Source organism: Neohortaea acidophila, assembly GCF_010093505.1.
Source record: "Neohortaea acidophila strain CBS 113389 unplaced genomic scaffold BDY17scaffold_2, whole genome shotgun sequence".
NCBI lineage: Eukaryota > Fungi > Ascomycota > Dothideomycetes > Mycosphaerellales > Teratosphaeriaceae > Neohortaea > Neohortaea acidophila.
Genome location: NW_022985511.1, coordinates 393,464 through 416,782, shown reverse-complemented (window position 1 = coordinate 416,782; position 23,319 = coordinate 393,464). Strand labels below are relative to the sequence as shown.

Genomic DNA, 23,319 nt, shown 5'->3' with positions numbered 1-23,319 from the left:
TCGCTTCGAACTACATCTGTCTAATGCTCCACCCTCTCTTGCTCTTCCACCACGCATCTATCCTCTATCTACAGCACTCTGCGACCGTGAGGGTAGATGACGTCGACATGGCCGAGCCGCCGTTCTTCTCCTCGCAGGGGAGCGAGTATGAGCGACATCAGATCATCGAAGAGGTGGAGAACATCCAGTTTCCCAGCCTGAAGCCCAAGAAGCCTCCCACCGTCACCCCGAAAAGATTCAAGAAGTTCTTCACCCCCCGAGCAAGTCTTTCCGCCAGAAATGCGAGGCAGAGCAAGGCTGGCCGTCAACTCAGGGACATTACCAAGAATGGCGCCAATCTTCGCAGACATACACCGCCAACCGACAGACTCGCCTTTGCCGACACCCAGCACACTTCCTTCCGGGCCCACAAGCGCCAGAAATGCTCTGTCGATCTTTCTAGCTCGCCGGCTCAGTCATCGCCACTGAAACGTATGCAGACCGCAGAGCAGTTCGCCGTGTATGCGGATCCCCCTTCCCCGCTGCTCTCCGATGACGAAGACGTCCTCGACCTGGCGGACGAGTTGCAGATCTTCGCGAAGCCAATCCGACGTCTTCGCCAGTCTGGTCACGGCCAGCGCCTTTTGCAGCGGAGCTTTGGCTATGATGATGCCGCCTTGCAAAGACCAAAGGGCTACGCACACTGCGCGGACTGGAGATCAGAGACCACACGATTTGTTTCGACGCCAGGGGACATACATCGCTACGGCGGTGCTCCTTTACCTTTCTGCGTTGCAAATTGCAACACCAACTCCCTCGTGGCGATTGGAGATGAAGAGGGTGGCGTGCGTCTTATCGACTCTGCACCTTCTTCAGACTTCTCGCGTGCTCATGTATCCTTTCGACCACACCACAACGCAGTGATGGATATTGCCTTCAGCTCAGACGATTACTTATTAGCGACTGCAAGCGGCGACCAAACTTCTCGAATCATCGATATGCACACGCAACACGCGGTCTGCATTTTGTCCGGGCACAAGAGCAGTGTTAAGCAAGTTCGCTTCCAACCGAACGACGATAATATCCTCACCACAAGTAGCCGAGACGGGAGCGTGTTGTTATGGGACATGCGATGCGGCGGTCGGGGTTCGGTGGCGTCTTTGCGGACCGCCTTCGCTCGGAATGTCGACAACGGAGGTTTGGAGCCTTCCGTTAGGTACTCCAAATACTCTCTGGATGCAGCCAGCGCACATCGGTCGCTCAAAAGAGCACCGTCCCGCGCCTCTGGCTCCGATCAAACAGAGGCCGGCGGTGTTTCCATCACAGCAATCCAGCACCTGGGCAACGGTCGCGAGCACCTACTGCTGACGACAAGCGAAGTCGACTCGTCCATCAAACTGTGGGACCTTCGCAATGTCGGCCGGCGCTCTTCCAACGCTCTTGCAGCGAGCACACCTGTTCCCGTCAACCACGTTCGAAACTACGGAATCAGCGCCATGGCTCTCTCCGGCGACGGGGCCAGGCTGTACACGGTGTGCAGAGACAGCATTGTATACGCCTACTCTACGAATCACCTGGCACTTGGAAATGCGCCACACACGTCGACTACCAATAACAACAAAGCCCGCATGGCCGCGCCTACGACATCAGGTCTCGGCCCGCTGTACGGGTTCAAGCACCCAGCTCTCAGGGTCGGCACGTTCTATGTCAAAGCCGCAATCCGACAGGCGAGAGGAGACAAGAGCGAGGTCCTCGCTGTCGGGAGCTCAGATGGTCACGCTGTCCTCTTCCCGACCGATGAACAATACTTGCCAAAACGACTACCCTCAATCAACGACACGGATGAGGACGACGAAGCAGCCCTCCCGTCTTTTCCGACAGCAAAATCTAAAGCTGAATTCCCAATCCATCAGCACGGGACTGCCCTCGTTCGTGGCCACGGCCAGGAGGTCACTTCAATTGCTTGGTCTCACGACGGAGAGCTGGTTACCATTGGCGACGACTTCAAAGCACGGTGCTGGCGCGAGAATGATGAAAAGGCACGACATTTACGCGGGTGTGGCGAGGGGCAAGGACTGAGATGGGGCTGTGGGTGGGCCGACGTGGACTCTGCATGGGATGAAGACGATGGATGAGTTCCTTTGGCGGATACTTTTGAGTTGGATATTCTTGCATCGCACCCGCACGCTTTTTCGTGACTTCCGTATCAGGTAGACCGGAGCAGCGATAATGAATGCACGAAGACTTCCGTAAGATAGAGCGCCTGCCGATCTTCATTCAACTCAACAGCTCCCTAATATCCTCGATGCGCTGCAACTTTTTCTCCTCGTCGCTCATCATGCCCAGCGAGCTTGCACTGTCCAATCGTTAGTCCAGCTCTAGCACCCAATTCCAAAGGACAGTAGACTTACATGAACTTCTTCCTCTCCTGCACCCGCAGCATCTTCTCCTCAATACTCTCCTGCACCACAAACCGCGTCACCTTAACCTCCTGACTCTGCCCCATGCGATGCACGCGATCAATCGCCTGCGCCTCCACCGCAAACGACCACCAAGGATCCATCATGAACACGCGGCGCGCGCACGTCAAGTTCAGCCCGACGCCGCCGGCGCGCAGACTGATGAGCAACACGGTGAACTTCGGGCGGGTGGCGAAGGTGGTGAGAGTGGTGGCGCGGTCCTTTTGCGACATGGAGCCGTCGAAGCGCAGGTAGGAGATGTTGGAGGTGTGGAGGGCGGAGGCGAGGAGGTCGAGGAAGGAGGTGAATTGGCTGAAGACGACGCATTTCGTCGCGGGCTCGGCGCGCTTGAGCTTTTTGAGTTGCGAGAGGAGGGTGTTGATTTTCGCGCTCGAGAGTTGGTTGATTCGTCGGAGGGATATCCTGGTTGGGGTTTTGGCTTGGTCAAGCTGCGTGCTGGAGTATAGCTCTTCTTCTTCTTCGTCGTCTTCGATGGCACCCATGAGCGCCTTGGATGCAATGTTCTGCCCATTATCGCCGTCTTCATCATCGTCGTGTCTCACAACTTCAAACACGTCTCGTGCAATGATAGGCTCTCGACAGTTGAAGCATCTTGCAATCTCCCCTTTGTCTGTTTGATGCTGGATGTAGTCCAGCAGGCACTTCTTACAAGCCGAATGCCAGCAGCCAGTTACCGCTTGCTCGATCATCGGCTCCTCGGAGCAAATCGGACATTCCATCTCCGCTTCTTCCTGGATCTGCTTTAGGACGTGCGCTCCAAATCTGGACGCATCCTGTTCTCCTTCATCTGCCTGAAACCGTTCAAGCAACGAGTCCAGATCCATGTCATCCGCAAGACCATTGGCAATATCGCTTTCCTTTGCAGCAGACTCCTCCTCTGCCACGAAAGCCTTGTTTCTCGTCAGGATCGGATGACAGCAGCTCTGTCGTAGCCTCAGGATTTGCGCGAAGATGGTGGTGTAGCTCTTCATTAGAGTGCCGGCCTCGACGTTCGCGGCGAAAGTCCTCTTCGCCCGGGCGTAGATGTGTTGATATACTTCCCTCTCGGGCGTACTCAGCTCGACCCGTTCGATTTCGACAACCTTGGGCGGTAGAGGCACCAAAGCTTCGCCATCAGGCGTCTTCATGTCTTTCGTTCTCCGCAGCACCAGCGGCTCAAGCACAGTCTGTACGACGTCCAACGCCCGAACAAACTCGCCTTTTTCGAAGGGGGATGTGATGAAAGTCTTCCAGAAGCTGAAGTTACTCCACGGCTCGACGCGTAGAAATCTCACCAGGCTGAACAGATCTTCCAGTCGGTTGACAATCGGCGTACCAGTCAGCACCCATCGATGGATCGCGGAAAGCTCATAGCACGCCTTGGCGGTCTTGCTTTGCCGGTTCTTCACCATGTGCGCTTCATCGAGAATCACACGAAAGTACTCAATGGAGAACAGGCCCCCGTGGCTGCCACGGTTTCCGACGAAGGACGACGCGACGGTATTGTATTCAGATAGCACAACGCCGTAGCTTGTGATGATGACGTTGGGCGCCGATGCGGCATTAGCAGCACAGCACAGAGTCTGAAGATTGGCGGTCTTCTCGGCGCCATAGTACATCATGACTTTCAGGGTGCCGTGCTTCGACGCCTTTTCCGCTTCACTGGCCCATTGTGCAAGCAGACTCATCGGGGCGACGACCAGTGTGGTAGCAGGCGCCGGTTCGACTGATGCTGACGACTTGGGGAGGCGGGGCAAGCTGTTGACAGAATCGAGACGTCTCTCGCCACTGCTGTTCATCGCAGCCTTTTGTTCTGGGCTCGTGTGGGTGTGGATCAAACTCAGCATCTCAATCGTCTTTCCGAGGCCCATCTCATCTGCTAAAATGCCTCCTAAGCAATTCTGCTCCTGTACAGGGAAGTCCAGACTGATCTCGCCGCTGTATGGATTGATGTAGAATGCATCGACGCCGGCGACGATTGGCAAGTCTTTTCCATCTACGTCTTTCGATGGCCAGTGGTACTCTTCCCAGAGTGGGTGCATTGATTGCTCCTTATGGTCCTGCGTTGATGCTATCTCCTTGGACATGAGCCAATGCAGAGCTTGCTTCTGATACTTTCGGAGATCCATGTCGAACGAGGCGGCCGGCTCGGCTTCTGGGGTGTTGAAGTCGAAAGATTGCGCCTTCCTGTAGAGCGTATCAAGCTGGTCTTGCTCCAGTTCCTCGCCCTCCTCGTTCCCCTCCGAAGGCGGTGATGATCCCGGATTTTCCATTGGCGTACTTTTGCCCGAATCCGATCCGTGTTTCTTGCCCGTGGACCCGTCGACTTCGTACCTCTCAGCCACTTCAGCGGCTTGTAATATGCCTTCCCGCTTGTGCTTTGCTGTTTGCTCGTTGATCTGCGAGGGGTGAAGATTGATCTCTTGAAACAGCTTGACGAGCCCAATCTGTCTCATTCTCAGATCTCGCTCATCCTGTGTCTCTTTCGCTTCGAAGAGGCCCGTTTGGCGGTTATTGTCAAGCGGTCTGATGTAGTTGTTTGCATCGAAAGCTTGCTTGAGCAGGTAGCACGTGAGCTGGAGGTAGACGGTGTCATTCGTCCGGACGCGCTCGGGGGCAAAGATACAATGGCCTTCGAAGGAGCAGACATTCTGATCCAGCAAAGTCGAGATCCATGTGGCAGGCTCTTGCTCCAGCCGGCCAAGCTCGCTGCCGTGGGAGTCAATGAAGCGAACGATGACATCCACCTTTTGCCGGAGAGGCTGTCTGATCTTGCCACCCGCACCCAGCTTCTGTGACGGGCGTTGTTTCGACCGTTCGATTTTGACATTGTCACCGGGCTTGAGTAAGCCCGAGCCACTTTTCGTCATCCATCCTGCGACTCCAAGCGCTCCGATATATCTCTTGCTCGGCATGACCTCGAGTGGCGGCGGTTTGGGCGGAGGCGAAGATGCCGTCGCAGCCTCGTGGGATTTCTGCGCAGAGGTGGCATCCTTACTGAGTTGCTTTGACAAGGAGGGTGGCTTCTGTGCTGTTGCTTGTGGGATGGACGGCGGTTTCTGGGGAGAAGGAGTCTTCCATGATCCATCAAAATAGGCGTTGATGGCGCTCTCCAGGTTGTCTCCGAATCTCTTCTGTAAGCTTAGCACCGCAGAGTCTGGTAGACCATCTCCTACGACCGCCTTGAACAGGCCGGTATCGAAAACGTCGATCGGAAGCGCATCGTCGCTTTCGACTGCAGGTGGTGAGTGTGCGGGAGGCTGTGATGAATCTGCGACGCTGTTCGCACGAGGGAGCGATGATTCTGCAGCAGGAGAATCATCGACAAAGAAGCGCCGCTTCTTGTGCGGCCGCTCCTCCACGTCTGTCATGGCGAGAGGTGTGCTGAGATGGCGACCTGACAAGGTGAGGTGCAGGCGTGAAGTGGAAGACGCGCCTCGACGCGAATCCATTTAGGCAGGAAGATGAACGATGCGGGGTGATGCAATCCACCACTTTTTTTTGGACATTCACATCACCACTTTTCCCACCACCCTTGTTCTTCCCCTTCTTCAACTACCTCGTATACACACTGCAATGGATGGGAGCGTCAGTTAAAGACACACTGCCGGGCCTGAACCCCCCTTTGTACGCCAACATCTCGCCACTCAAGATGACCGCCGCAAGAGGCGTCCAAACGGGCTCAAGATCCATCCAAAGACACACAGCGACAGCCTGGAAAGCCTCAACATGCACTCGATGCCGACGATACGCTTCGACGCACGTCGACCAACCTGCGACTCCCATTTCATCCGCGGCAGAGATCGCCAGCGCACGAAAGTTCTGCCTGGACAGTCTGAGGAAATACGACACTCCCTCCTCCCTCCTCCTCCCCTACATCCCTCGCCACGCCCGAGATGCATACATCGCCCTACGAGCCTTCAACATCGAGGTCGCCCGCACGGCAGATACCACTTCTACCCCCACCATCGGCGCCATGCGCCTCCAATTCCAACGCGACGCCGTCTCCAAATCCCTCGCCGGCACGCCGCCGAAGCAACCCATCGCTCTCATGCTCGCAGAAGCCGCCTCGCAACTCGCAAACGCCACGGAGGGAAAGGGCGCATTTAGTAAAAGCTGGTTTATGCGGATCATCGACACCCGCGAGAAACACCTGGACAATCGCCCATATCCCACCCTCGACAGCTTGGAGACCTATGCGGAGAACACATACGCTACCCTCCTCTACTTGACTCTCCAAGCGTTGCCCATGGCAAGCTTGACTGCGGACCACGTTGCAAGCCACATTGGAAAGGCGGCAGGCATCGCAGCGGTCCTGAGGGGCCTTCCATTAATCGCCTTTCCCGGCCCACCGAACGCCCACTCAAACCAAGGGCAATTTGCAGGCGATGTTGGCGCGACTCGGCAAGGCGCCGTCGTGCTGCCTCTAGACATCATGGCCGATACCGGTGTCCGGGAAGAGGACGTGCTGCGCAACGGATCGAGTGCGCGCGGCTTACGCGATGCCGTCTTCCAAGTGGCGACTCGCGCCAACGATCACCTCATCACCGCTCGTCAAATGATGGAGAACCTGCGTGCGGGCCAAGACGCTGGCCACGAATACGAGCACCAAGAGGAAGAGGAGCACGCCCACTTTCTGGTGACTGGACATGAGGGCACACCGGCGCAGGACGTGGAGAGGGCGTTTGGTGTCTTCATGCCTGCTGTCGCTACACAGCTTTGGCTTGACCGGCTACAAGCTTCCGACTTCGACGTCTTTTCGCCCAAGCTGAGGGTGACTGACTGGAAGCTGCCGTGGAGATCGTTCTTGGCCTCACGGCAACGCAAGTTTTGAGCATGATAGCTGGGGAATGATCAAAGCATCACTTCGCTGGCGATAATGATCGATCGTGCAGGGATGGCGAGAACACATGCACGCACGGCATACCTTTCATCTGGCACTGCTATTTCTTGATACACTGGTTGCATTTCAGCGTCGAACTCTTCCACAGCGATATTCGTTGTGCTGGTGCCAGCAGATCTATGGACAATGTAGACCCCCATATAAACACTCCATTACACCACCGCTCTCCAGTATTGCTAATATGTACTGTGAAGCTGGAGTCGTCTGAGGGAAGTCCATACTGAATGCATCCACCGAGCACGAGAGATGTAGGCGGAGCGCCTCTCACCACATGTTCCATTACTCTTCATCGGTGACGAGATCGGGCAGACCTGCTTCCACAGCCTCCTCGGTCAAAGCCACACCGCCTTCCACCTCCACCTCGCTGCCCAGGCTGCTGTTGCTGTCCGTGCCAATATTCTCGTAGGACCAGTCTGGCAGAGTGCTCATGATGCCGCACACCGTGTAGGCCTTGGGAAAGCTCGTCATCGAATCAAGCATGGATGGAGTCGGCGGCTCGAGAAGGCTGATGGACGATGCATTGGACGACGGGCTGTAACGGTGGGGAGGTGGCGTGGGAGCTGCACGCTGCTGCTTGCTCTGTCCTTCTTCTTCACTTTCGTTCGAATCCGCGAACCCGTGGTTAATCGCACGCTGGTCGTCTGTGTGGCCGAGATCGTATGCGCAGCCCATCAACGGCACCCATACGCGACAACGGCCTGGGCCTGGACACGGGTACTCTTCCTCTTCTGTGTCTTCCTCGTCCGATTCATCCTCGTACCACGGAGCATGGAGATCAAACGCAGTCGGAGTCCAGTCTTCTGCGAAATGGTCGTCTCCTTCAGAGCTAGCGAGATCGCCGTCATAGTAGGAAGCGAAGGACCCATTCGTCGCTTCGCGTAGATGAATGTTGGCGAGGACGTTGGCGTCGAGGACGGGCAACCTGCGCATCTCGGCCCAAGTGAGTGGTGGTAGTTCGTCCTTCAGCACGCCAGTAAGACTCATGGGGACGCGATCTTGGAACAGCGGTCGGCACGCGTGGCAGACTTGAAGATTGCACTTCGGCTTCTTCGGTGGGTTCTTGTTCGAATTGGTGGGCGAGCCTGAGACAGGGGTACCATACGGTGTGCCGGCCGGTGGCATCACAAGAGCACTACTCTGGACTTGGTGCAGGACGGGTTGTACGCTCAGGAAGTCAGCTGCGGCGGAATTGTTAGAGAGAGGCGAGGAATTCAAGCTGCCAGTCAACATGCCTGGAGAGGGGACAAGCGGTGAGTCCGGCGGAGTGTCTGACGCGTCGGTCCTCGCCTCCGCTTTGCGTATGGTTTCGATAACAAAAAGCCGCTGAGCGCAAAGAAGGTGGATTTGGTCCACGCTGTACTCTTCCGCGCGAATTTGATTGACAACGCTCGTGCTCATTTCTAGAATTTCCGCCAGTTTGGCCAAGCGGTCAAAGACGCTGCCATGACCTGGCAGCCGCGATGCGACACCCATGACCGGGGGGAGGCTCCTGTTTGAATCGATATAATCTTGTTGGCATGTGTAGAGAAAGCCGAGGCCGGGTTTCTTGCCGCAAACGTGACATTTGTGTTTTCCGTAACGTCGATCCATGATCATGTGAGTGCATTGGGGGCCACGTCTGCTCGGAGTCTGGGGCGAAGTGGATTTGGATGAAGTTGGCAGCGTTTTGGGGGAGGCCTGGAGGGGAGTTAGCTTTGTTGGAGACCACAAGACATGCCGGAAGTGCAAGCATGGCGTGAAGCTGCGACGTTGTTCACGGCGCTGGAGATGACTGACTTGTTTGCACGAGGGCTTTGTAGGCGGCATCGAGGTTGAGGGAATGGATTGCGGAGTGGAGCGCCACGTATCGCCAGCTGTGCTAGGCAGCGTGCTCTCATCTCCGGGGAAGGAATGTGGGGACAGCATGAAAGGATTCGGAACAGCGGCCATTTTGATGGTGAGGAGGTGAAGGCAGACCGAGTGTTGGGGTTGTGTTCGACGAAGCTGCGAGGCGTGAGCGAGAGGAGCAACTGATTGGTAATGAATGTGATATCACGCCTCGTTCCCACCGAACGGGGTGATTGAAGTAAAGGAGGGACGTGAAAATGACATGAAGGAGGAGAGGAGGGCGGTGCGGCGATGTTGAATTACCAATTCGCCAATTCGGTCATACTTCACGTGAAGAAAGTCGCGCCTGCCCGGTCAGTCGCACCTACCCATTCTAAGTGTTGACACCCGCGTACAGCAAGCACGCGCCGTGCTACGTGGATCCGCCGTCATCGTCAAGGGCGGATCGCGGGGCTTCTTGAACCTCACTTCACCTCCATATTCACTCTCACCACGCTAATAAGTGTCGATCTCTTGCCACAACATGGACAGGCGCAATGCACACCCGCAGCGAGGGGAGGAAGAGATGGGATGCACGACGGCAACTGAAAGACGCAGTTTGCTCAGCGTCCTGACCCCCGGAACTTCGATCGTCAGCAGCAAACACCTTCCGCTTATGTGATGCAGCCGTAACAGCATCGAAGACGTACCGAAGGACGGTAAGACGACAATGGAGGTCAACCTGGTCGGAGGTTTGTACGATGGAGTGTCATCGGCCAATTTGGACCCCCGGTCACCGACGCGCCGAGCCGCCCGCTGTCGCAACCGGGGAAACGCGCATGGACGCCTCCGAATACCAAACATCCCACCAACCTGAGCTTCCGACAAACACGCCTCCCACCATACATTCTGACGTGCCGAGCTTGGTGAACCGAGGACGAGCGACTCTTCCGTCCATAGGCAGACCGTCGAGTGTTGTTGCAACGCCACCTCCGACTGAACCATCCACGACTTCGCAGAGGCAGCTGATGCCCCACCTCATCTCGTCATGTCGCAACAACAGCAATTGAGATTCGGCGAAAATGTCCGAGTGACGCAGACAGCCACCTCCGGCTCTGGTCCTTATCCTTCGCAGCGTGGCTTCTCGCAGCATAGGGAAGGCCTCGTGCATGAGCTTGGCGATGCGCTCACTCGAGGTGCTGGGCCTGGAGGCTATCTCGCGGTAGGCATAGAGCGGAGCCTTCTCGATAGACCGCATACTGACGCTGTGCGCAATAGTGGTACCTCGCGAAACTCCAAAAGTATCCTATCCGCACCAAGATGCTCACGTCGGGCTCTCTCGCCGGTCTGCAAGAGCTTCTCGCCTCTTACATTGCCAAAGACCGAAACAAGAACGGCAACTACTTCACCAGCCGCGTGCCCAAAATGGCTCTGTATGGTGCTTTCATCAGTGCACCCCTCGGACACTTGATGATCAGCATCCTGCAGAGACTCTTCGCAAACAGGACCAGCCTACGAGCCAAGATTATGCAAATCATCGTCTCCAATTTGATTGTAAGTAGCCCCGCGCTACTTCCACGTACTTGCCATTGCTAACAGCCTGCTCTCCCCCAGGTCTCCCCAATCCAGAACGTAGTCTACCTGTCCTCCATGGCCGTCATCGCCGGCGCCCGCACCCTCCACCAAATCCGCGCCACCGTCCGCGCCGGCTTCATGCCCGTCATGAAGGTCTCCTGGATCACGTCTCCCATCGCCCTGGCCTTCGCCCAAGCCTTCCTCCCCCACGAAACCTGGGTGCCGTTCTTCAACTTCCTCGGCTTCGTTATCGGCACCTACATCAACGCGCACACCAAGAAGAAGCGGCTGCAGGCTTTGCGGAGGAAGTATGCGGACGGTGGTGGGAGGGGGTATCAAGACAACAGGACCACGTTCCAAGAGGAGACGACGACCACCGAGTATGACAGGCGATCGGAGCGACGTGACTAGGCTGGCAGGTGCACGGCACAGACGTCGCACTCTGGACCGCTTTGCAGAGTTCATATTTTGTATACGAGAAGTACAGAATGCAAATTTCCAAGGCAGAAAGTGAACAGTTGCAGTGCTGAATGGATGCTCAAATCGTGTTCCCGCATCGTGACTTTGCGTGAGTAGGTATAAGGCAGATATCGAAATAAGGAAAGCCCCCTTTTCCCTCGTTTCCTCCTCACAACAGGTCCCATCCTACATTTCCAACATTAGAGGAAAGAAAAGAAACCCCCGGCCGCTTAGTTCTTCTCCTTCTCAACAATGTTTCGCTTCCTCATACTATTCTCATCGCTGCTGCGCTCCACATCGTTCGAGAAGGCCTCGTCCTCCACCTTGGCCTCGATGATGGGCCCGGTGTAGAATCGCTTGCCGTACGCGTACCAGTAGATGGCGGCGAAGGCCAGAATGCCCGCGAGATAGACAACAGCGTAGTTCATCTGCCAAGATTCAGACGTTAGCTGGTGCATACGCGGGGATTGGGGGTGATGGGAATAGGCACTTACAGTTTCGGCGCTGACGGGCAGGGCGGTGGGCATGACGAAGATGATGGCGACAAAGGCGGTCCAGATGCAGGCCCACGCGTTGACGAAGTAGCCTACTTTGCCCATGTACCACGGCCCGGGCTTGAACTTGCCGAAGACGAGCTTGCAGAAGATGGGAATGCCTGGGTGGAACAGAGTTAGCGCAGATTCTTTTGCCCACGCGGGTGATTGCGGCTTTGCGAGACTTACAGTAGCTCCAGTCCAGAGCGATGGCGCAAACGTTGAACACGCCGGCAATGGCGGTGTAGGAGCCGAGACCGATGAGGTTGATGGCAATGCAGCAGAAGATGGAGATTGCGACGGCATTCAAGGGCGTGCCGGTGAGGGGGTGGATCTTGGTCCAAACGCGGGAGAAAGGGAGGAGATTGTCGCGGGAGAAGGCGAAGATTGTTCGAGCGAGAGCCTGCTCGGCGGTGAAGCACACGAACATGAGGATGATGAACGCGGCGACGGTGAAGAAGATGCCGCCGGACTTGCCCAGGACGTTGTAGAAGATTTGCGCGACGGGTTGGGCGACGGGAGAGTTGAGGATCTCATGCGGGTTGCCCATGGTGAAGCACAGGACAATAGTGAAGAGCCAGCCAACGATGTAAGTGAAGGCCATGGCCAAACTGATGGCCCAGGCGGCCTTCTTTTCGGGCTCTTGGATTTCCTCGGCAATATGTGCGGTGGCCTGGAGAAGGTCAGTCTCACGATCTTATGACTCCCATGATGAATGAATACTTACATCGTAATCGGTCATGGTCCACGAGACAGACAGGAAGCCAAACAAGAAGGACCATCCAGAGGGGGTCCAGCCGGAGAGCGATGGGTCTTCGACGTTTGTGAAGACATACTTTCCGGTGTGCAGGGTGCCATGCTTTCCAGCCACGACGAGGAGGGCGATGCTGCAAGAGACGATGATGAGGACGTGGAAGACGACGTACCACTTGGTCATGCGCTCCATCCATTTGGTGGAGAGAGCGTTGACAAGACCAGTGAGAACGGTGAGGCCGGCCATGACGCCCACGACGTCGTTATTTCCAGGTAGGTACTTGAAGTCCGTCCCCATGGACACGGCGGCAAGAAGCAGAGCAGCAGCGCTCCATTCGGAGGAGGCTACACCCGCCACTTGTCCGAGCAGGTTGAGCCAGCCAACGACCCAGGAGATGGAGGGCACCCATTCCTTGGGCGCCAGCCGGGAAACGGTATAGTACAGACCACCACAGGTAGGATATGCCGAGACGAGTTCGGAGACGGAGCAGGCAATGCACATACACCCGGCGCCGGAGATCAACCAACACCAAACGGCCGAAGCGCTGCCACCGGCATAGAGAGGGTAGGAGAGGGTGCCGGCGATGGTGGCAAAGGTACCGCTGATGCTCACGGCGAAGGAGAAGGCGGAGAAGTAGCCGAATTCACGCTTGAAGACGGGCTCGTAGCCAAACTCGGCAGCGAGGGCCCTGTCGGCATCGTTGAGCTGCGTGACCGACACCCGGCGGACAGCGCCGTCGGGGCCGTGGATGGCAACGACGCTCGACTTTCTACGGTCGATCTCGTTGGTGTTCATCTCCCACAGATGCGCCATTGTGACAGTGACGTCGTTGATTGTTGCTCTGGGAGGAGTGGTTGGTGCTTTGGGGTGGATGGGATGGCGCTTTGGCTGTCGATCCCCGAGTCAAAATGAGAAAGAAAAGGCCTACTGCCAGAGAGACGTGGAAGGAGAGATGTGATGACACAAAAAAAGGCAGAGAAAAGAACCTGCCTGCGGGGACGACGCCTTTTCAGTCGCCTGATCCTGTCGTGCACCACGGGCGGGCCAAACTCTAACGGCCGAGCACATGGCGGGCGAGCAGGGCGAGGAAAGCTAAAAAGACGACCAGTAGCATGGGAGGGCCGAGTGAAGCAGGGCGATAGGCGGCGAAATGCGCCAGTCAAGTCGCCTTCTCGCGAAGCTTAACCCTGCATGGGTTGCTTCGCCGTCTTAGTTTCTTCCTTAGCGTCGTTTCCTGAAGGGCCGAGATGCTTCACCCGCCACATGCGACAGAGCCGCTCCCGCGGGCGAAGATGCCGTCTTTGCCACATCCAAGGCGCGCATGGGTTGGGCTCACATTGTGCCGATGGCTCGGGGGAGAGGAGTGAGCGTTGTGTGCGAGTTCCCCTCGCAGACTGTTGCTTTTTCCAACACAAAGCAAGGTGAAGTCGGAGGAGAGCGAAGAAAATTAGGCCAACCGTCCCACGACTAGATGGCGCGATGGCCGATCTCATCTCCACTTCACCTGCCCCGCACGTAAGTCCGGGCCGTAGGGCCAGCCTATCGCGTCGACCTGCTTCCTCCGTTCTGCCCACCCGTCTTGCCCTGGTGCGTGGGATGGAAGCACGCGACATATCGTGGCGTCCGTCTCGTCCTATCATCAGGCTGGGGGCCGCGCGGAGCACGCACGCCTTCACGGGCTGGCTTCCGCGCGGGGGAGCAGGGGGTGCGAACACGAGAGAGCCGGTACGTTCTAGATGTGCCGTTGTGCACTTGCTGCAGTCGACGGGATGTGCTATATGGAACGGGATCGACGCTCCCCTACAGATAGCGACTGACCGCGCCAACATGCTTGCCAATGGCCCGGGAAGGAAAGGAATCACACCAAGTGGATCGATGCGATGACACATGACGTATGGACTTCCACCCCGGATTCAGGCAACATTCACCAACAACTCACGCCATGTTCGCATGATCAGTGAGATTCGGAAACATACATGGCCTAGAACGGAACAAGCGGCACACGAACTCTATCATCACCCACCACTCGCCCCGTCGTACATCCAGGTATACCCAGCACAGGCCAAACCTACTTTGGATGTCACTCTTTCGGAGTACCTCTCCGGCTTTCCCGTCTCCGATCATCGGCGGGCTGTCATCCATCCAGCTGTGAGCGGAGGGGATGCCTCCGCAATTGACCTCCGGCCGAGGTACCTACCTCCGAGACTCTTTCCATGCGTTGAACAAATGAATCCGCAATAGATACGAGATGCCTCACAAGCAGGATAGCGAGATTGTCATTCATCCTTTACACCGCACCTTCGCCGCCGAGCTCCATGGCGTAGACTTTAGTGACGAACTTGACTCCGATGTCTTCGATACGATATATCAGGCAATCACCAAAGTACACACTCTTCCATATTTCTCATGTTTCGGCCAATGCTAAATTGCTGCCTGCATAGTACGGCGTGGTCGTCTTCAGGAAGGCCGGCTTAGGTAAGGTGACTACACGCTCCGTGCCCCCGGCATTCACATACCAACGATCAATGCCTCCCAGACGACGCCAGACATGTCGCCTTTGCCCGAAGATTCGGCGAACTCGACGATGTCTCGCCCTATACAAAGCTTGGCAAGAAGCATCGACTCGACTTCGAGGAATTGTTTGATGTCAGCAACCTCCTTGAAGACGGATCTGTTGCCCCCGTGGATAGCCATCGCTCTGCCATGAACAAAGTACGCCATGCTCCCTCTTCATCAACTTGTGCCCGCTCTGACTAATCCTGGGGCAGGGCAATTCTTTATTCCACGTTGACAGCTCCTTCAATCCTAGGCGGGCAGGCTACAGTTTGTTGAGAGCACACGAACTTCCCCCAAAAGGCACAGGAGGCAACACCGAATTCGCCGATGCGCGGACTGCTTACGACGAGCTTCCGGAAGATCTCAAAAAAGAACTCCTGGAGAAGGACTACGTCGTTTGCCACTCGCTCTACCACTCCCGGAAACTCGCTTCGCCGGGATCACTTTCCGACATCAACCCAGAGGATCATTTCATGTCCCGCCACAGGTTGATCCAGCCTCATGAGCCGTCGGGGCGGATGAATCTCTACATCGCCTCTCACGCTCATCACATCGAGGGTGTCTCTCCCGAAAAGTCCCAGGAGATCCTCAGCACGGTGTACAAGCACGCCTGCCAACCCAAGTACGTCGTGAGCATTGACTGGCAGAACGACGGGGACCTGATCCTATGGGACAACACGTGCGTCATGCATCGTGCTGCAGGTGGCAGCTTTGAAGGCAAATACAAGAGGGATATGAGGCGTGCTACAGTGCATGACGGTAGTAGTCATGCATGGGGTCTGAACGAAAAGGGCTCGGAGACGAGAATGGGGTCAGTGCATGCGACCGATATCAGATTGAGATCGTGAAAGTGTACTTGCTGATACTCGCATCTTGTGCGTTCCAGATATCCGTGACGATTCAATGCTTTCACATGCGCTCAACTATACACCGCTAGCAAGGCTGAGCAGGTGATCACGAGATCACGAAACTATCTCACTCTGACATTAGCTACTGTACTCTCATCCACAGCCTTCATTCCAACCTTCCTCATCCTACCTTCAATCCATTCTTGCTGATGAACACAGCCGTGAAACCCCTCCTCTCATACAATGAAGCCTTGCGAATTCCCCGGCAAAGATCCTTGGAATGAAATCTGCAATAAGCTTCGTCGAGTTCGTGCAGTTTACAAGCAGGAATCGCAATCGCCACAGCATGAGCCTACTAGGAAGGCCGAATCATCGACTGCTTCAAAGCCGACAAGGCTGACACGAATCAACAACATCGTGTCTTGTGCTGCGTCCAGATTCACATCATTTCAGAGTCACGACTACCCGCCTCCCAGCCCTCGTGATCACCTTTCGAAGAATGCAACTTATCCGGCGGAAGCAAAGCACCGCAAGTATTGGTCGCTTCTGCCTCACCAGATCTCAACAACTGAAGCCAAGCAATGCCCCCAGTCACACGTCAGCAACACTCCAACGGCACTAAATCCCATGAGCGCTTCCGAGCGGCGAATGCTGTCGATGCTGGAAAGTCGACTTATCCAACAGCTCCGCTGCCTAGCCACGACGCCGACCGATCGCTACGACGAGTTAGTCCTCCTAGGCCGGAATGCAGTGTGGATGAGCGAAGACGATGTCAGGATCCTGCAAGACATTGCAGCGTTGACGATGCATTTGACCCGAGAGCAGAAGGTGACGGTGCTGAGCGATCTGCACGCTCTTCTGGAACCGGAATATCGATATGCTCTGCGACAAGTCGTCATGCATGGGGTTCAGATCGTTCGACTGGGGTTAGACGACGTTCACACGGAGGAGGCTGGGAGTCCGATGGGTGTAGACCACGACGAGGCTGAACTGGTACCTGATGCAATGCAATACGAAGCGCTTGACGATCTCTACCCGAAACCACTGCGAATACGACGGAGCCCACCATCTAGGGAGGAGAATCCAGAACATGAGGTCGACGATCCGGAGCCAACAAACTCAAGCCAACAATCCATCCACATTCATCCGATCCCACGTAGAGGCGAAAGCCAAAGAAAAGGAAGTGTCTCCCGAGCCCGCGCAGCGCTGATGGACAGCGCTTTGACATCCCACTTCTCCCATCGAGCCGGCGACCCGCGCAATGCGATTGGAAATCACGGGCCTTATCCGCAACTCAGCTTATCTGGCCCATCTAGCTCTTGTGCTATCACGAATAAACCACTCCCGCCACTGCCGGAAGAAGAGTTTAGGCTGTCGGACAGTGAGCGATGGAGTTCGATGTCTTTCGCCGAGCAGTTAGCGGCGTCTGTCAAGCCATCGCCGGCTCGTAAGATCGCTTTCGCTGATTGTACTGAGCGGCCGACGTCCATCACGCCAGTTCTCGAGAGGCACTCGAGAATGCGAGGAGGTACAGATGAGGGATCGGCACAGACTTGGCCTTGGTACCATGGTTGATCTGGGCGCTCCTATTCCGTGGGCGAAACAAAATACGTTACGAGCTACATAACGACTTTTGCGGTGCAGAACAATGGGTTGGGCAGATTGTTGGCAGATCTACACACTAATCGTCTTGAACACTCCGAATCCCATGCCTCCCGTCGCCATTATTGTCCCAGGGATCTGCGGATGCCAGTGGCTCTCCTTCACCTGCTCCATGTAATGCACAAATAGCAATTGTGGCGGCACATCCTTCACGTCAGCCGTGTACTTGCTTTCCTCGTCATCCAGCTCAACAGCCAGATCCCAAAGTGTAAGCTGATTGTCGCCGGCACAAACGGAGATAACCGAATCGTCGGTCGGATGCCACTCCAGACTCGTGATCTGCTCCTTGTGGAAATCGAAGTGCGCCACGGGCTGCGACTTGCTCGCCGTGTCGGGCGTCTTCCACTGCCGTAGATCCCAAACCGACCATGTACCGTCATCGTGGCCGGAAGCGAGGAGATGCGGGGTTTGGTGGGACCAGGAGAGGACGTTTGCGTCCGAAGAGGAGACTTTGACGGAGACGGCGTGCTTGCGAGATTTGGATCGCGCGTCCCAGATTTTGACAGTGCCGTCGGACGAGGCGGAGGCAAAGACGTTGCGTTCGTTGGGAGACCATTGCAGTTCTTCGACGCTGCCGCTGTGGCCGGTATACGCGTTCGTGTCGGTGACGAAGCCGCCGCCTTCTGTTCGGGTGGTGGCGAAGATGGAGCCGTTGGAGTCGCCTGTGAGGAGTTTGCCCGCCGGCACTAATGGCGACCAATCCAGGGCATAGCCTTCGTGTTTCTTGTGAGCGCGGATGGTACAGAGTGGTTTGGAAGCGTTGGGAGGTATTTGAAAGCCGGGGCGGTCGAAGGCTTGGAGGTGGGATGTGATATCGTGGATGAGAACGTCCCCTGATTCCTGCATGGTCGCCGCAAGGGTCGTTGGAGGCGTTGAGGCTGACGCCTGAGGGGATTGATGTGCTCGGATGCGGTTGGTAGTGGAGGTGAGTGGGATGGATTTGGTTTCGAGGATGGGGTCGGAGCTCTCGTCATCGTCGTCCGAGTCAGAATCCGAGTCGAGGTTGCCAGCCTTCTCGTTGCGCGAAAGGCCGGATAGCTTCATGACCATGAGCTGGTTCTCCCGCTCTCGACCACGAGCAGCTTGTGTCCCCGCGACTGCATATACCGTTGCGGGGTAGGACTTCCGATTGTCGCCTAGATTGTCCTTTACAATGTCCAGCGACAGACAAGGCCAGGTGGGTTCAAGGGTGTGTAACAAGTGGTATGTCGACAGGTCGGGGGCCAAGGTTTGGCCTGCTTCTAGTCGATGTCTACTGGGGATAAAAGTCTGTTGGTCGACATCCATTGACCCTGTCTGCGGATTAGCCGTATATCAACAGACTGAAAGAATGGTAATGAGTCCAACCATTTGCCTTCTCCTCAGCCTCGCGCTCTTCGTCGGGTCGGCCGTCGACGCCAGCTTCCAGGATCTCGTCTTCGCTCTCGAATTCATCTTCGAATTCATCCTCAAACTCCTCGCCTTCTCCAAGGGCGACGTCAGTCACTGGCCGCTCCCCGGACTTCAGAGCAGGCGATTCGATCTGGTTATCATCGTCGGCCGCACGCTTCGCCATCTTGCTGCACTCGGGATCCTCTGGAAGATTGAGATTGCCCAAGACGTCGTGTTTCAGACGTGATGACTCCGCGCTCGCGTTCTTCAATGTGTAGCGTGTCGACAATCAAAAGATGTTTGTTCGTCGGATGCGCCACCAAAAATTCCATATCGAGCATCGGAAAAAAAGGCTTGGCGCGTGACGGCCGCCTGCAGGGCCGCGGATTTAGCCTTCGCCGGTTCGCGCCAGTGTCGCGCGGTCGGGAATGGCCCTGACCCGTCTTGCGCGTTGATTGGCCACCTAGACCCTCCCCTCCAAACGTCTTGCATTGCGAGACTGTTGGTATACCACCGCACACCAAAGCTCTCCTAGCGAGCTGACCCATTGTTTCTTGTTCAGCCTTGGTCGTCATATGCAAGAGTCTCCTCTCCGTACTCGACCTCGAGGCCTGAGAATCTAAGAGGAGGATTGCAGACGTGCCTCAGGTCGCACAGAGACCGGCAGTCGGGCATCACAACATTGGCGAGCCACACCCAAGCACTCCCATTCGGTCGTGTAGAAGACACGCACTCACCACGGCCCCGAGTCTGGCCATCTCCCTCGCTCCTCCACAGCCATGGAAATGGACTACGAACAAACGTACGGCTCGCAAGGCCAGCACCAATCCAGCCTCGACGATGCCTCCATGCACACCATCACCCCTTCCTCCATGCAGCAGCAGCACCAACAGCAGCATCAAGCGGCGTATGATCAGCGACCACAAACCTCCTACTCAGACACCGGCTTCTCCAGACCCTACCCACAATCCGAGAGCGGCGGCGCCACCCCAGATCAATATCAGCAAGGGAACGGGCTGAGTCGACCACCTTCCACCCAGAGTCAGAGCCAGTACAGCCAAGATGCGCAACGACAGCAGGCCCCAAAGAATTCGAGCGTCGTGATAAAAGTCGGGATGGTCGGAGATGCGCAGATTGGCAAGACGAGCCTGATGGTGAAGTACGTCGAGGGCAGTTGGGACGAAGACTACATTCAGACTCTTGGTAAGCCTTACACAAACCTCTCACATCTTCCCACACCTCTAATAAATATTCCTTACAGGCGTCAACTTCATGGAGAAGACAATCTCCATCCGCAACACCGAAATCACCTTCAGCATCTGGGACTTGGGCGGGCAGCGCGAATTCGTCAACATGCTTCCCCTCGTCTGCAACGACGCCGTCGCCATCCTCTTCATGTTCGACTTGACCCGCAAATCCACCCTCAACAGCATAAAAGAATGGTACCGACAAGGCCGCGGCTTCAACAAGACCGCCATCCCTTTCCTCGTCGGCACCAAGTATGACCACTTCGTCAATTTCCCGCGCGAAGAGCAGGAGGAGATCAGCCAGCAGGCGAAACGATTCGCCAAGGCCATGAAGGCGAGTTTGATCTTCAGCAGTACGAGCCATAGCATCAATGTGCAGAAGGTGAGTCATATAAGCCGGAGAGGGAAATGATAACTACGATAATAAAGAGCATAATGTTGGCTAACCAGTATTCATCTCCCACAGATCTTCAAAATTGTGCTCTCGAAAGCCTTCGACCTGCGATGCACAATCCCTGAGATTGAGCACGTCGGCGAGCCCCTTTTGCTCTATCAGGCGGTATGAGAAAAGCGGCGTGCCAGATTGAGCAACTATGGGCGAAGAGGAGACGATTCATGGCGTGTACGCTAAACACGGAAATGTTCTTTGCACTGCAGAGGTCTTCGGCGCAATGGGGGAGGCGGGCGAGCATGGCTCTGGTATTTAGCGATCTTTTGTTGTACTCGCTGGATGAACACAACGACCTATTGATTCAACTGCACCAGCCCTCTTGCTCCGGCATGGAGTCCTTTGAGTCGCATGTGTCAACCTTGCTCACGGATGTAGATTCTAACAAGGTGAGATCGTGAATCGCCAATGCAAGTGACCTTTGCTGTACACCTCTGGAGCATGCCGCTTCCTGTACAAAGTCACAGGCATCAATGTCGAGGCAATCGCTGCAGCTCAAACCCCCTATTCGAGCCTCCCAAGAAACAGCCAGGCACAACATCTCTTCTAGAGCACGCCGCCGGGGATTTGCTAGAAGCGCACAGTCAGCTTTCCCGATCCTGGTCCAGATCATACAATTTGATAGATGGAACTCACCTTCGCGCCTCCCCCTTCCTGGGCCTGCCCCACACTCGCACTATTGCTCCAGCCCTCGGCGGGTGCGGCATGTCTCCGCAGCATGAACATCGGCTTCCTGCCTTCCTTGTCCAGCTGCTTGAAGAGGAGGAGCGGCTTCTCTTCCAAGCCGAGACACCGCTCTTGGTCGCCGTGTACAATGTACAGCGCATACTGCCGCCAATCGTCTTGGATGTTGTACCGTCGTAGAGCCTGTGTTTCACGTTAGTCGAAGTCGAGGAGGAAGGGTGTTATAGATGTTGTGGACATACCACGGGTAGTACGACACGACACGGATCTTCAATGCTCACGCGGAAGCTCTTGAAGATTTCGACTTGCGGGTTGGATTCGGGCACTACCGTGCTGGCCTGGCTGATGTGGCCGGGCGTGGTGTGACCTGTGCCAGAGTCGTCCACGTGGCCATGATGGCGGTTGGTCGCCGTGGCGTCACGTTGGAACGATCGTGGTGCGGAAGTTGTGTGGTGGTAGGAGCCGCCTGATGATGGGGCTTGCGCGCTGTACGGACTGGTGGGGCTGAGTTGCTGATTATGGATGCTGTTCGGACTTGTCTGGCTGGTCATGCTGGTGGTTAGGTGACTGCTTGCCGCCATTGCTGCCGCGCTCGCTTCGAGGTGTGCGCCTCCATCGTCTCGTACTTCTCGTGGTTGTGAGATTGGTCCTGAAATCGTGGGGTTCGTGGGTGACGGCTGCTTTGTCGAACCCAGGAACAGCTTCTTGGTAGAAAACTTCCGACTCAGTGAGCTGCCTTTACTCTCCTCCTGTTTCGGAGGGGCGATGTCTCGCGGTGAAGGTAGCGTTCCCCCAGCCGGGTCCGGCAAGGGTGTTCTTTGATCTTTGATCAATCTCATGATGGGCAGCGTCTCTTCGCGTATCTTGCGGTTCTCTTCCGATATCCGATCCAAATCAATCTTGAGCGCCCTCAGCTCGGCCTCGGCAGCTATGATGCGCTGGTCGCGAAGTTTGATTGACTCAATCACACGGGTGATATCGTCCTGACTTGCGTTTTGATCAAACTTGTCGCCCTCCGCCGATAGGGGGACGTAGTCACCCTCGTCAATCTTCACTCCCGCCCGCAGCTTCTGCTCGTAGATGGCCTTGAGGATTGTCAAGCGATGACCCACGCTTTTGATGCCAAGCTCTTGCAGCTCATCGTGGCCGAGCGCAATCAGCGCCTCCCCATTGACAGCCTCGTCGACAAAGGTCTGACTGTACTGTTGCATGGCCATTCCGAGCGACGAGATGTAGTCCGCCGCCTGTTCAATATTCCATTGAGTTATCTTGCCGGTAGGACTCCGTACCTCTCGATCTCCCCATGATTGGCCGGTGGCGAGCAGCGTGTCTGTTCCGCTGGGCGAAAGATGCTCTTCGTCCGACTCGGAGGGATGTGATTGATCGTCGTCATAGTGTTCCGCCTCGTTCGGGGAGAGAATGCCAATCTCATTGCGATCCGACTCGTCGTCCGCCTCTCCTTCACTCTCGTACCCATTCTCACCTGGCTGCATGACGAACTTGTCCACGCTGGCGTCGGGCAGGCGTTGCTGGTCGGCTTGCGTGGCTGTGCCGCTTCTGCTTCTCTGAATGCCCGATCGAGAAGTGGCAGTCGGGCGATCGGGGAGGGGGCGGTCGGGCGGGCCTTCGATGCGATCGGCGAAAGTGGCCTCGATGGGGGTGTGTGCGAATTCGGTTTCGGCTGGGCTCACGAGGGCGGCGGGCGAGACAGGGTGGGTGAGGGTCTTGGTGAGGCCGGGGAGCAACTCATGTGAGCGGAAACCGGCGCTGCTTGAGCCTCTGGCGTGTAAGTTGTCGCGGGAAGTGGAGTTGGAGTTGGAGGCGAGGGGGCGATTGGGAATGTGACTGGCGCGGTGGGAGACGCGGGCTAACCACGATCCTCTTGTCTGGGCGGACAACTGTGCGTCTCGCCCATAGGCCGCTTCAAAGGTGAGGTTGGAGGAAGCCAGGGTGGGCAGGAGCGAGGGTGGGACAAGCTGGGCGGTTTGCGGTCGGCCTGAAGCGTGGGCGCGCGCGGGCGGTGCGGGTACCCTGT

General features: G+C 56.3%; 11 protein-coding genes across 11 annotated transcripts; 6 read left to right on the top strand and 5 right to left on the bottom strand.

Moving 5' to 3' along the window:
• Positions 1 to 107: 107 nt before the first annotated feature.
• BDY17DRAFT_320906 (WD40-repeat-containing domain protein) lies at positions 108 to 2,114 on the top strand (the record flags this gene model as incomplete). The annotated part of the gene is made up of 1 exon (XM_033736528.1): positions 108 to 2,114. One exon carries the CDS (start codon positions 108 to 110, stop codon positions 2,112 to 2,114), a length of 2,007 nt encoding a protein of 668 aa, XP_033592651.1.
• Positions 2,115 to 2,256: 142 nt separating this feature from the next.
• On the bottom strand, positions 2,257 to 5,809 carry BDY17DRAFT_320905 (DNA repair protein, RAD5; the record flags this gene model as incomplete). The annotated part of the gene is made up of 2 exons (XM_033736527.1): positions 2,257 to 2,335; positions 2,391 to 5,809. The coding sequence occupies 2 exons, from the start codon at positions 5,807 to 5,809 to the stop codon at positions 2,257 to 2,259; spliced, it is 3,498 nt and encodes a 1,165-aa protein (XP_033592650.1).
• A 358-nt stretch (positions 5,810 to 6,167) lies between these two features.
• On the top strand, positions 6,168 to 7,272 carry BDY17DRAFT_315048 (Squalene/phytoene synthase; the record flags this gene model as incomplete). The annotated part of the gene is made up of 2 exons (XM_033735874.1): positions 6,168 to 6,201; positions 6,239 to 7,272. The coding sequence occupies 2 exons, from the start codon at positions 6,168 to 6,170 to the stop codon at positions 7,270 to 7,272; spliced, it is 1,068 nt and encodes a 355-aa protein (XP_033592649.1).
• A 312-nt stretch (positions 7,273 to 7,584) lies between these two features.
• On the bottom strand, positions 7,585 to 9,586 carry BDY17DRAFT_70622 (uncharacterized protein). The gene is made up of 4 exons (XM_033738634.1): positions 9,537 to 9,586; positions 9,118 to 9,324; positions 8,574 to 9,018; positions 7,585 to 8,519 (listed from the first exon to the last, which is right to left on the bottom strand). Exons 2-4 carry the CDS (start codon positions 9,268 to 9,270, stop codon positions 7,621 to 7,623), a joined length of 1,497 nt encoding a protein of 498 aa, XP_033592648.1. The 5' UTR covers positions 9,271 to 9,324; positions 9,537 to 9,586; the 3' UTR covers positions 7,585 to 7,620.
• Positions 9,587 to 10,300: 714 nt separating this feature from the next.
• BDY17DRAFT_240502 (uncharacterized protein) lies at positions 10,301 to 11,040 on the top strand (the record flags this gene model as incomplete). The annotated part of the gene is made up of 3 exons (XM_033730363.1): positions 10,301 to 10,369; positions 10,426 to 10,701; positions 10,762 to 11,040. Coding segments are annotated over 3 exons (624 nt in total), but the record flags the coding sequence as incomplete, so codon positions are not given.
• A 259-nt stretch (positions 11,041 to 11,299) lies between these two features.
• On the bottom strand, positions 11,300 to 13,400 carry BDY17DRAFT_70606 (amino acid permease-domain-containing protein). Its single transcript, XM_033738633.1, has 3 exons — positions 12,442 to 13,400; positions 11,904 to 12,387; positions 11,300 to 11,836 (listed from the first exon to the last, which is right to left on the bottom strand). The coding sequence occupies exons 1-3, from the start codon at positions 13,279 to 13,281 to the stop codon at positions 11,412 to 11,414; spliced, it is 1,749 nt and encodes a 582-aa protein (XP_033592646.1). The 5' UTR covers positions 13,282 to 13,400; the 3' UTR covers positions 11,300 to 11,411.
• A 1,096-nt stretch (positions 13,401 to 14,496) lies between these two features.
• Positions 14,497 to 15,994, top strand: BDY17DRAFT_70595 (alpha-ketoglutarate-dependent 2,4-dichlorophenoxyacetate dioxygenase). Its single transcript, XM_033738631.1, has 4 exons — positions 14,497 to 14,851; positions 14,910 to 14,943; positions 15,005 to 15,180; positions 15,237 to 15,994. Exons 1-4 carry the CDS (start codon positions 14,717 to 14,719, stop codon positions 15,870 to 15,872), a joined length of 981 nt encoding a protein of 326 aa, XP_033592645.1. The 5' UTR covers positions 14,497 to 14,716; the 3' UTR covers positions 15,873 to 15,994.
• Positions 15,995 to 17,497, top strand: BDY17DRAFT_70596 (uncharacterized protein). Its single transcript, XM_033738632.1, has one exon. It carries the CDS (start codon positions 16,116 to 16,118, stop codon positions 17,445 to 17,447), a length of 1,332 nt encoding a protein of 443 aa, XP_033592644.1. The 5' UTR covers positions 15,995 to 16,115; the 3' UTR covers positions 17,448 to 17,497.
• A 49-nt stretch (positions 17,498 to 17,546) lies between these two features.
• BDY17DRAFT_320899 (WD40-repeat-containing domain protein) lies at positions 17,547 to 19,089 on the bottom strand (the record flags this gene model as incomplete). Its single annotated transcript, XM_033736526.1, has 2 exons — positions 17,547 to 18,826; positions 18,882 to 19,089. The coding sequence occupies 2 exons, from the start codon at positions 19,087 to 19,089 to the stop codon at positions 17,547 to 17,549; spliced, it is 1,488 nt and encodes a 495-aa protein (XP_033592643.1).
• Positions 19,090 to 19,311: 222 nt separating this feature from the next.
• BDY17DRAFT_261126 (P-loop containing nucleoside triphosphate hydrolase protein) lies at positions 19,312 to 20,862 on the top strand. Its single transcript, XM_033731847.1, has 3 exons — positions 19,312 to 20,108; positions 20,167 to 20,534; positions 20,619 to 20,862. The coding sequence occupies exons 1-3, from the start codon at positions 19,685 to 19,687 to the stop codon at positions 20,715 to 20,717; spliced, it is 891 nt and encodes a 296-aa protein (XP_033592642.1). The 5' UTR covers positions 19,312 to 19,684; the 3' UTR covers positions 20,718 to 20,862.
• Positions 20,845 to 23,081, bottom strand: BDY17DRAFT_70498 (uncharacterized protein). Its single transcript, XM_033738630.1, has 3 exons — positions 21,527 to 23,081; positions 21,237 to 21,467; positions 20,845 to 21,170 (listed from the first exon to the last, which is right to left on the bottom strand). Exons 1-3 carry the CDS (start codon positions 22,775 to 22,777, stop codon positions 21,147 to 21,149), a joined length of 1,506 nt encoding a protein of 501 aa, XP_033592641.1. The 5' UTR covers positions 22,778 to 23,081; the 3' UTR covers positions 20,845 to 21,146.
• Between the last annotated feature and the right edge of the window lie 238 nt (positions 23,082 to 23,319).